The sequence below is a fragment of the Notamacropus eugenii genome, chromosome 2 (genome assembly GCF_028372415.1).
Source record: "Notamacropus eugenii isolate mMacEug1 chromosome 2, mMacEug1.pri_v2, whole genome shotgun sequence".
NCBI lineage: Eukaryota > Metazoa > Chordata > Mammalia > Diprotodontia > Macropodidae > Notamacropus > Notamacropus eugenii.
The window spans coordinates 337,910,625-337,922,745 of NC_092873.1; the positions used below are offsets into that span (position 1 = coordinate 337,910,625).

At 39.3% G+C, this 12,121-nt stretch overlaps 1 protein-coding gene across 9 annotated transcripts in view; it reads right to left on the bottom strand.

Moving 5' to 3' along the window:
- The window catches only part of SLC39A11 (solute carrier family 39 member 11), a 515,419-nt gene that overhangs the window by 313,490 nt on the left and 189,808 nt on the right, over positions 1-12,121 (bottom strand). For all 9 annotated transcript variants that reach the window (XM_072645551.1, XM_072645556.1, XM_072645548.1 and 6 more), the window contains one exon: positions 11,749-11,890. In XM_072645551.1, coding sequence (XP_072501652.1) covers positions 11,749-11,890 — 142 coding nt within the window. The remainder of the gene's footprint in view (positions 1-11,748; positions 11,891-12,121) is intronic.

Genomic DNA, 12,121 nt, shown 5'->3' on the forward strand with positions numbered 1-12,121 from the left:
ATGTAATCATGTTCTAGTCAAACAGGTCTGTTAGCTATTCTCTGACTTTGTCATTCCATCCCTTACCTCCATGCAGTTTTTTTGCATTTTATTCATTTTTTACATGCATTGTGTATTTTTCCTTTCTATTTCCTCTGCCTGTTCCCCACTTCTAAACTGTTTTGAAGAATAAAGACAAGAATCGCATAACAAATAGGTCTGTAAAACAAATTTCCACAGTGGCCATGTCAAACAATGGATGTCTCATTCTGCCTGCTAAATCCATTACCTCTGCGGGAGGAGTAGGGTAATTTGCTATATCTTCCGGTCCTCTGGCAACATGGTTTACCATTGCATTGATAAGAGTTCTCAAGTGTTTCAAAGTTGTTTTTCTTTATAATGCTGTCACTGCATAAATCGTTTTCCTAGTTCCTGCTCACTTCACTCTGTATCAACTCAGAGTTCCTCCCAATTTTCTCTAAACGATTTCATCTTTTCTTACAGCACAACAGTATTCTATTACATGCACAGATGATAAGTGATTCAGTCATTCCCCAATTGATGGGACCCCCTTCATAGCAGTTCTGCTGAGTCAAAGGGTATAGAGTTTAGTGACTTTTAGGGTACAGTTCTATATTGCTTTCTACTCCCACACATTCATACAAGTCATTCCTCATGCCTAGAATATACCCCCTCTTCGACTTCATTTCTTGGGAACCCTATCTTCCTGCAAGGAAGTGCCACCTCCTCTGTGAAGCCCTCTCCAATTCCTCCAGTTATTAGTGTTCTCCCTCCTACTCACCACCTGGAGCCACCCCATGTAACAAAGTAGAAGAAAAAAGGGAATTTAACAAAACTAACCAATGCATGAACTGAATCTGATAGTCTATATAATGTTCCACACCGGCAGTTCTCACACATACCCCAACCTCTGCAAGGAAAGAAGGTACATGTATTTTCTCATCTCTTCTATGGGACCAATCCTGTTCATTTTATTTGCATAACATTCTTTCTAAAAAACCACTAAAATGCCAAAGCCATTTTTTTAAGATCAGGGAAAAGTCTCAGAAGGTTTACTAGACTCAAGTCCTACATGCAGGCACCAAATGAAAGGCAGCAGGTACCTACAGGGGCCAGTGGGCACCTGACAGCAGCTGTCTAGGACCAGAGTTCTGAGGATACTTCCTCTGGTTCATTGGCTGCTGATGCTCTCTTTGGCCCTCAAGCAAGTTATCCCCATACAGCTTCTGCAGTGTTGAAACACGCGTCTCTTGGCACTTGGAAGGATCTTGCTGTCATTTTCTGTCAAACATTTTAATTATCTATCATCATAAAGCTGCATCTGCACATGTTAAAGGAAAGAGACATGGAACAAAGTCCCTCTGATAGAAGGTCTCTAAGTATTTTTTCCTTTTAACCTATTGTTCCTAATCCTGCATTTCTCTCCAGTTAATATCCTTGTGGTCTCAGACCTCCTGAAATCTGGTTTTAATTTCTGTTAAGCATCCTGTATATTAAGGAAAATGACTCCCAAAGTCACTTAAATAAGAGTTCATGCTTGCTAAATAAAACAAACCTAAGTGTTGAAGAGTCCCTTCCAGGGAGATTACATGGATTTACCCACCTAACTGTAGCAAATGAAATGTGATGTTCAAGTGTCTCCAAGTTTGTATATGTAACTAAAAACGGAGGAAAATATTTTTCTCTTCAGTCTTTCCCAGTAACCTCTGCTAACTGGGCATTAGGAAGTCTACACTCAGAGTCCAAATCTGCTCTGCAGTCAGTTCCAGTGCATGATCAAAATGTGGTTTTGTTTTGTCCTCTGTTTGCATATACCTTGCTAAATGAGCTTTAGAGGCTCAACTGCTTCCCAACTACAGGCTGTCAAGGAAGCAAGTGGCAGCTCATTATCTCACAAGAAAGTATTTAAACTGCATTTTTTGCTGTAGCCTTTGCCATCTCTTGCTCAATACTCTGTTGTCAAAAAAAACCAAAAAACCAAAAAAACCAAAAAACAAACCTTAAAAACCTGACCAAGCCAAAAGACTCTAAGCTAGTTTAATACAATCACTGGCAAGGAACAGTTCTGTAATCTTGGCTGAATAAAAGAATGCCATTCAGATGCCAGGGCAGAATCTCTGCTTATGTCCCCACTAGTGTTTGTTTTTTTCCCTCCCTCCCTTTCAGGTCAGGCCAAAATCAGTTCAGAGGCAAGGGAGGGAAATATTTTAATTAGTCTATTAAATTTAAGTAGCCATGGGACATGGGGCCAGAAAACAAAATTAACAGCCCTATTCTTCATTCTAGTGGCTACCATAGAGGCAAAACAACAAACTACAATTTATATTTGAGTGGTTAAATACTGCTGCCGCAAGGCTACCAGCTAAACTGAGGATCTGAGTATTATCACAAATGTTAAGCAGAAGCCACAGAGACTCAGTCCAGAGGGTGACTTCAGTGAAAGTCTCCTCCATAACAAACATCTCATTAAGTTTCCAAACCAGCCCATTTAATTGTGCAACTGCTCACAATCCTGAATTTATAGCCAATCCCTAACAACTTATCACTTGAGTGCATTTAATTAGTACTGTAGGCCAATGTGCCATAACCATGCCTAGCTAACCCAAAGAGATAAGTGCAGTCTGAAGGGGAACCTTTCTCAAATCCAATTTCCCAGAGAGGGGAAAGGGACTCAGGGACCAGATCTGTTCTTGCTTATTTACACAGACCTTCCATTAAAAGGAAACCTCCAAAGAACTGTCACAATTGGAGGCACCTAAGGCTTAATGGTGGAGGGGAAGTAAGAGTGGTGCAACCTGGGCAATGCACAGATGTACAGAATGTTCTTATGAGCAGCTGTGGAAAAAACTATAAGACACAAGACCATTAAGATTTCTTTCTAGACTGAAATACAATGTAAAAACATTATACAGAGGGAGAGAGACAGACAGACTTAGATAGAAATAAATATTAAAATCCAGAGATGGGGAATTAGAAACCCTCAGAGAGAGAAAGAGAGAGGGAGACCCATTTTTAATCAAGCCATGAAATACTGCTGGATTACAGGAAGAGGAAAAAAGGTTACTATAGCAACGCCTTCAAGCTGTTCTATTTGTCTGCACTGGCATTTCAAAAATGTAGCCCATTGAGTCACATATGGCCAAAGAGAAAAATACAGAGCCAGCTAGCTTGTGAGTCACTCCTCCACAGTTGTGGTGCCTAGCACTGCCAGAGGGTGAAGAATAGGATATCCTGATGAGCCCATGGACAGAGGATATTGTTTTTCAGGACCAGGGAGAGTTACAGGGAGACACTTTAAAGGTGGCTGGGCCCTTACCTCATTTCCTATGTATAGATTCTAAGGTTTTAGAAGGCCCTAATCCTTTTTTCCTCTCCTTTGGCTTTTAAGATCATCAGGCATCTTGTCTTCATTTCCTTTCCCAAACTGCTGGGCAGACATGGAAGAAGGCAGAAAATGCCTGCTGAGTTAACACTTCCCCCAGAAAACCACCACTGATAAAGTCAATTCAACATTCATTATAAACACTGGCTATGTTCAAGGCACTATGCTAGGTGCTGGGTATACAAAGATTAAAAATTACTCAGATTCTGTCCCCAAGGCCTGCAATCTAATATGGGGATATGAGAAATATATAAATGAATATGAGACAAGCCAGAATGTGATAAACACAAAGGAGAAATGCAGACAAAGCGCCATAAGACATAAGATTACTTTCAGGGTGTATAGGGTGTGGGGGAGGTATCATGGAAGGCTTGATTAAAGAAACAGCACTTGAGCTGGGCCCTGGTGAATAAAGATTCAGTAAGTGTCATTACAAAAGGATTTCCATAGGCAGAAAAGATGAAAATATGCATTCCAAGCACAAAGGTGGCTGCAAAAATGTAGGAAGATACGAAAAAGCAGGGTAAGATAGGGGAACAGCTAATGGTCTGGCTTGACTGGAAAAAAGTCTGGGAAAGAAAGGTATATTAAGAGGGAAAAGTGGGGTTGAGTCAAACAATGCATACTCTTTTTTTTCCAGGCTAAAGAGTTTATATTTTCTTCTACTGATAATAGAGAACAACAATTTAAAAAAACAAAATAAAGCAACTCAGTGACATGGTCCTCCTTCAGGATCCAGAACAGTATTCTGGCAGTTGTATGAGAAGTCGAATGGGAGAGGGGAGAAGCAAGAAGCGGGCAGATCAGTGAGGAGATGTAATAGTTTAGGTCAGGTATTCTTAACCTGGGGACCACAAATCAATTTCAGGGAGTCTATGAACTTGGATGGGAAAAAAGTTATATGTATATTTTTACTAACCTTTGGTTTCCATTATAATCCTATGCATTTTATTTTATGTTTTTAAAAACATTCTTCTGAGAAGGAGTTTACAGGCTTCACCACACTGTCAAAGGAGTTCATGATACAAAAAAGGCTAAGTGAAAGATAATGAATTAGAGCAGTGGCTGTGTGGCTTAAGAGAAGAACAATTCAAGAGATACTTGAGATGCAGAATCAAAAGGATTTAGCAACTGGTTGGATTGGGGGAGGAAGGCTCAGTGAAGACAAGGGAAAAGTGAAAGATGATTCAATTCTGGGTGACTAGAAGGATGGTGGCACTATCAGTAGAAACAGGGAAGTTTGCTGGGAAAACTGGATAACAGTGTGGCAGAAACTGGGCACAGACCAATGCCTGACACTGTACACAAGAATATAGTCCAAATGGATACATGATCAAGGTATAAAGATTGATTCTATAAACAAATTAGGGGAGCAAGGAATGGTGTATTTGTCAGATTTATGGAGAATGGAGAAATTTTTGACCAAACAAAAGAGAGAGAACATTATGAAGTACAAAATGGATAATTTTGATTACCTTAAATTGAAAAGTTTTTGCACAAACCCAGTGAAACCAAGATTAAGAGGGAAGCAGAAAACTGGGAAAGAATTTTTGCAACAAGTGTCTGTAATAAAGGCCTCATTTCTAAAATAATAGAGAACTGAGTCAAATCTACAAGAATACAAGTCATTCCCCAAATGATAAATGGTCAAAGGATAGGAACAGGCAGTTTTCAGAGGAAGAAATTAAAGCTATCTATAGCCATATGAAAAAATGCTCGAAATCACTACTGATTAGACAGATGCAAATCAAAACAACTCTGAGGTACCACATCACACCTATCAGATTGGTTAATATGACAGTACAGGAAGATGATAAATGTTAGAGAAGATGTGGGAGAATTGAAACACTAGTTCATTGTTGATGGAGTTGGGAGTTGATCCAATCAATCCCGAGAGCAATTTGGAACTGTGCCAAAAGGGCTACAAAAATGTGCATACCCTTTGACCCAGCAATAGTGCTTCTAGGATTGTATCCCAAGGAGATCATAAAAATGGGAAAGGGTCCCACATATACAAAAATATTTATAGCAGCTCTCTTTGTGGTGGCCAAAAACTGGAAATTAAGGGGATGCCCATCAACTGGGGAATGGCTGAACAAGTTGTGGTATATGAATGTAATGGATACTATTGTGCTATAAGAAATGATGAACAGGAAGACTTCAGAGAGGTCTGGAAGGACTTATATGAACTGATGCTGAGTGAAAGGAGTAGAACCAGGAGAACTCTGTACACAGCAGCAGCCACAGGGTGTGAGGAATTTTGGGGGCAGACTTAGTCCTTCATAACAATGCAACCTAAAAAATTCCCAATGGACTTTTGAGGCAAAACACCTTCCACATCCAGAGAAAGAACTATGGAACTGGATCGGAAAATAAGCAGACTATTTTCTCTTGTGTTATGCTTTGTTCTGTGTTTCTGCCATTCATTTTAATTCTCCCATGCAACATGACTAAGGTGAAAATGTATTTAATAGGAATGTATGTGTAGAACCTATATAAGATTGCATGCCATCTCAGGGACGGAGGGGGGAAGAAGGGAAGGGAGGAGAAAAAAGTCTAAGATATATGGAAGAGATTGCAGAACACTAAAAACAAATAAAATAATTTTAAAAAAAGAAACAGCAAAGTTGAGGGGGCAGGAAAATTTGGGTAAGAAGATAGTGGGTTCAAAAATGGACAATGTTGAGTTTGAGAGCATAGAATCTTGAAAGTTGGAAAGGATCTTAGAATTCATATAGTCAGACTCCCTATCCCATGGAGGATTATTCCCTTCACAACAATACAGTTAGTTAGTCTCTCTCTGAACACTTCTTAAGGCCAGGGAACTCATTATTTCACAGGAAAGGGTTCTAATATTGCATAGCTCTATTTGTCGGAAAGTTCTTCCTTACAAGGCATTGAGCAGAAAACTGGAAAGAAAGCAAATTAGACTGTAATATAAATAACATGTTCAAATGAGTTTTTGTACTTCCATTGTCTTCCATTCGGTGATCTCAAAGACTTTGAACAATACACTTTCCTTATCTCCTTTTCTAAGCAGAAGAAATAAGGAGTTGAATACTTTCCAATAAACTTCCCTCTATACATATGACTACAAGTTCATATTCACTGCCAGGTCCTCTAATTCTTCAAATTATGCTCAACAAATTGATTTATAAGTATAAAAATGTGCTTCCTCATTTCAGATGAAGATAAACTGGGAGATTTTATTTATTAGTTTTGTTCTGGAGAAGGGGAAAATATCTGGGACAGAGAGAAAAAATTGGAAACAAAAAACAAATTCCTCAATACATATCTAAACAGCCTAGCAAAACAAATTTCTTCATTAAAAGTGCCTAAAAATGTATGCCTCTTTGCGCATTTTCATTTTATTTTCTCTCTCTCAGAAGGTAAGTGGAATCTTTCATCTTCATTCTTTTGAAATCATGGTTTATCATTATGCTCACTGGAGTTCTAAAATCTTTCAAAGTTGTTTTTCTCCATATTTTGTCATAGTATACATAAATTGTTCTCTTTTCTCTAACTCAAGAAAAGTGTTTTGGAAAGTAAAACATACTGTACACATGTAAGGCCTTATTATTAGCATGTAATCAGCTGAGTGAGGAAATACTAATTTCCATGGGAAATGGCCAAAACTGTAAAGTGATTTGCCCAATATTACACAGTTAATTGTGACTAAGTCAAGACTAGAGAACTCAAATTTTCTAGCCCAGTCCTGTATAAATGAATTTAATTAATTTGAAAAGAAGAAATAACAGAGGTTTTAGAATGAGGACAGATTAATGGAGTTTTAGGTTTTCTCTGATAAAGTAAATAAAGGTAAACCACATGAACTCAAGTAATGGGGGAAAGAGTTTTATGAGGCTCTGAGTATTAAAAGTCAAAATGCAGGGCTAAACTGTCATGAAACCTGAGATACTTAAAATTCCAAAAGCCACCAATCTCTGGCCTGATGACCTGGGTCTCTAGTTTATATAATTTCAACATAAAAAATTTACATCTACAAAAGACAAAAACTACACTTAAAAAACCTCACAAAAAACAACAACCAAAAAAAGCTTCTTTCAGCAGCTACCTCTTAAATTCAAGGGTAATAATAGTTTGGCAGGATTTCCCTAAGGAGGAACCAACATGGTCCAAAGCAGTCTGCTGTTCCACTTCCCAAGCGTACATTAAAAGCAAGTTTCCCCATTGAATAGATTACCAAGATGGAATGAATAACTCAAAACCCTCATGAATAATAGAAGCTGCTAAACAAATGTTATACGGTGCATAAAGAGACAGAATTCCCAGCACTTCGGCAGTTAGTGAAAAATTTCAAATCGAGTTCCAACAGCTGCTCCAAGTTCAGCACAATCGAACAAGGTTTTATTACTACCCCTTCTCTGACTCTCACACCTTCTCTTCCCTGTGTTGTGGAAATTAACTCACCTCCACAGCTGTTACCACCTAGGGAAGAAAGGTCCAGGGGACTCCAGCCAGTTGGGTATTTTATCAAGCTTGAGGTGAGCACAGCTGAGGATTCTTACTGCAGGGAGTCCATCCAAAACGGTGTAAGGAAGCTACTGGGGTGTCTGAAGAGCAAAACTTATCAAATTCCTTTTCACTTATAAGTTATATAAAGTCAGACTATCTAATTTTAACTATCTCCAACTGCTCTCTGCATAATTCTCTGGATGCACTAAGTGCTTAATAAATGTGTGTCTGATTGTATCATTAGCCTAAAATATGCATTGCCATTTTAAATAATGCCCCCCCCTTCTTTTTTATAATCGCATCTTTGTTCTCTATGTCATGTTACTTCTAAAGCCCAGCTCTTCCAACCCAAATAAATAAAGCCAGCAAGGGGCAAAAACAGAAATAGGACAGGGAGAAGCAATACTTCTATGCACCATTTTACTCATCATAGGAAAGTAACTTTTTGGACAGTAGAGCACCAGGCTTTAAATAAATTAGAATGCACCTAAAGCAGAGGTGTATATACAACTTGATTTGAATAATTTTCAAAGAAGAAAATTTGAAAATGATATTTACAGGAGCCAGGAAAGACCCTGGAGATCACCTAATCCGAACTTCCTTCTTTTACAGAGAAGGAAACTGAGGCAGGGCAAGGTAACAAGCATTCATTAAGTGCTAACTATGTGTCAGACACAAAACTAAGCCGGGATGAGTTGTCAGGGGTGGGAAATCTGGGGCGTCTGAGGTTAAGAGATTTCCCCAGGGTTGAAAAGTAAGTAGTAGAGCTAAATCTTGACCCTGGCTCTCTACAAATCAAACACTTTTTTCACTACACTACAGTAGGCCCAGCTCAAGAGCTCAGTAAGCCCCTCAGTAGAGTCAAATATAAACCTCTTCAAATGCATAATAAGCTACAATATCAATCCTGTCTAGATCCTTATCAGAAAGGTGGAACTTATCATTAATTTATGCCGATCATTTCAGCATCATTCCTATTCATTATTTTGCCTTTATCAAGCCAGCTTCTTGTAAGATGACTTTTTAAAAACCTGCTCTCTCATGTCATCATTACTTTCTCGGTAGGAGTTATCACCAGCAGGTAGGTCGGCATCATCACCATTTTTCACATGAAGTAGAGAAACAGAGAGGAAATTTTCAGATGTACATAAAAATTTAGGTGCTGGCTCTGTCCTCTCCTACACTCTCCACCTACGGAGGGTTTCTCTCCTAAGTGGACTTTTTGATGATGTTTAGTCCTCCTATCTGAAGAAAACCTTTGCCACACTAATTACATTTGTAAGAGGTCTCTCCTGTATGGGGATATAATAGTCTTTTTATTTAGAAAAAACTTGACTGGTATGTGAATTCAACTCCACATTGAATTCCATAGATTTCCCTGATCAAAATCAGCCAGAAACTCTGCAAAAGGACAGTACTTGTGGTTGACCCCACACTGTCACTCAAACTCTTTGGCCCCACCCCCTGAGTCCCTGTAACATCACTCAATCCCTGCTACGTCATCATTTCCACCTTCCTTGTGACATCCAGTGGGGATTTTCCCATACTTCCCCCACCTTTTTGACATCAGGTGGGCTTTTTTTTTCCTACATTCACACTCAATGACAACAGGAAGCTTTCTCTGACCTCTGATGGAGCTGCTCTGCTAACTTAAAAAGTCCTAAGAAGCCTACTTTCGTTCTCCAAATGTTACAGAGTTAATGGTGATTCCCTGTACATCTCTCTCTATATTGAATTTTACAAAGTTGGTTTTGTTTCCTTAGAATTTACCAATCTATCTGACTGAATTTTACAGAACTTGATGTTTCCTTGGAATTAACAATTTTTCCTCCCTCTGGACTGTACAGACATTGATTTTATTTCTTTGGGATTCATGATTCTTTCCTCAGGACTCTTTTTATCAAAAATTGCCTGGCTCCCCCTGGAATGAATAAAGAAAATGATGAGTTTCAGGCAGTGTGAAGGGTTATCCTAGCTCAGGGCTACACTTACCAGTCTTCTAGATCTGGTGTAGGTGTAATAGAGAGCATAGAGATCGTAGTGCTGAGGAGGAAGGAATAGTGCGCATAGAGAGATTAGTAATATATGTGAAGAAGAGTGAGAGTGGGATGAATAAGGCATGAGAACTGGGGGGTGGGGGCGGTAAGGAAGGGGAGAAATCAAGGATACAAACAAGCATTTGGTGGGAAAACATGACTAGAAGTGATCTGAAAAAGAAAAAAGGGAAAGTCAAGATTGGAGCGAGCCGGGGAAAGGAGACTAGGCAGAAGTGGGGAAGAAGTGGTTTGATGTGGAAAATGGTGGTAGAGTATAAAGGGACTCTCTAAAAAGAAAAGATAGGTGCATCTTTTTCCTTTTCAAGTACTTAGATGTCAATCTAAGTTAACAATAAGCTCATACTTCAAATGGTCTGGGAATGGTGTACTTAAATTAAGCCACATCATGTTACAAAGGGGAAGGGACTTAAGCCCAAGGGAAGAACAATGAAAAGCAGAGTCTCCGAGCCAAATAAAAAGGGGGGGGAGGCTGCCTGGCCACAAAGACTCCAAAGGATGATAAAGCATTTAGTAAATGAAGTTCTATATCTTTCTAGTGGGTTACCCATGAATATGACCCTAGGAGTTCTTTTACAATCTTTTAATTAAAGGGTCCACCTCCTCCTGATCCCAGCTGTTCATGTTCTCTCTCCCTCTCAAACTACATGACATTTAGTTACGTTGTATTGATGCTGTACATACTTTCTAGATACATTTTATTCCCCTCATTGGAATAGAAGCTCCTAACATGGAGGGATTGTCTCAGTCTTTGGACTTGCATCTCTAGTTCTTAGCATGTAGCAGGCATCTAATAAATACTTTTTGATTGATTAATTGATTGGATGAAGCCAAGATTATGGACATACTCAGTATATTGAAGCTTCTCTCAGTCTATATAGAGTTAATTAGTAGAAAAAAACAATCACATTTTCCCAAATAGACCACAAGAAAGAAAGTCACAAACACATTTTAAGATCTACACATCCTTAGGAGGAAGCTACAGAGATGGCACTGTGTGTTACAAATTTAGTTCTGAAATGTTGTGCTTGTCATACTGTCTCAGATGCACAAAAGAACCCAAGTCTCAGGGCATGAAAGAATTGAAGGATCTGCACTTTAGAAGACAGTCCAAAACCAAGAGACAAGAACGTACTCTAATTGCGATGTAATTTCAAGAGAATCCCTCAGCCTTCCCTTCCCCTTCACTCACCACCTGGAATGAATCAATAGGGCTGGGGGTGAGCAGAGTAAGTTCAGTCCAACTTAAGGAACTCAAACACCAAATCTTACTGAATGTTCTTTATGCACAGAGTTTTAATTCCCTGTCATCTCTCCCTGCTTCCTATATTCTCAGCTTTCCAGTGTTTTTAGATAAATCATGGGGGCAGACAACCCCCACCCACCCACCCACACTGACATCATGTTCAGTCATCACCAGACTTTAAAGGCTGGGAGCCCAGATGAATTTACCCTTTCCACAACCTACACCAAACAACCCTCTAGCTCCTGATCCCCTTTTCTCAATAATTCAGTCACAATTCGATGAGGAACAGTTGGTAAAGATATTTTAAAATACCGTATGCTAATGTGAGGGGTAATGAAAATGACACACTGCTTACTTAGGACCATGCCTGGTACATAGTAAACACTTAACAGATGCTCGTTGACTAATAATACCCATTCAGCTCAACCAGTAGCATGGCGCTAGGTCTGTGAGACCACTTGTTAACTCACTTGGTAAGGTCAGATAAAAAATGAGAAGTCCCTACAGTTACTCTTACAGTAACCAAGTCTCTGTCTACAAAATTGACTGAGCAATTCAGGAGGGGTACATGGTTAGGTTGAAAAGCTTGCCTGAATGAAGTCCAGTTCTACCTATCCGGATAGATAGCTCATTCTCATGGAAAGGCAAGGGGAATTCAGCGTTGGCTTTCTCCTTCATTGATTTGTGGTCAAAGCTCAGCATTAGGGCCATTCGGGAGTCCTCAGCCATACCCTGAAACAAAAAGCACCAAAGTCAATGGGATATCAATTGGTGAATGACCAACAGTGTCTGCTGTGCAGGTAACTCATCATACTGCTACATTTGGGAGAAAAGGACAGAAGTGGAACAGTCCCTTCTCTGAATGAGCAAACAAGAAAGAGCTATTTACTAAACATCAAACTGTATATACAAGCCACCATGCCAGGCACTAGGGATACATTCTATGCCTGGAATGCTCTCCTT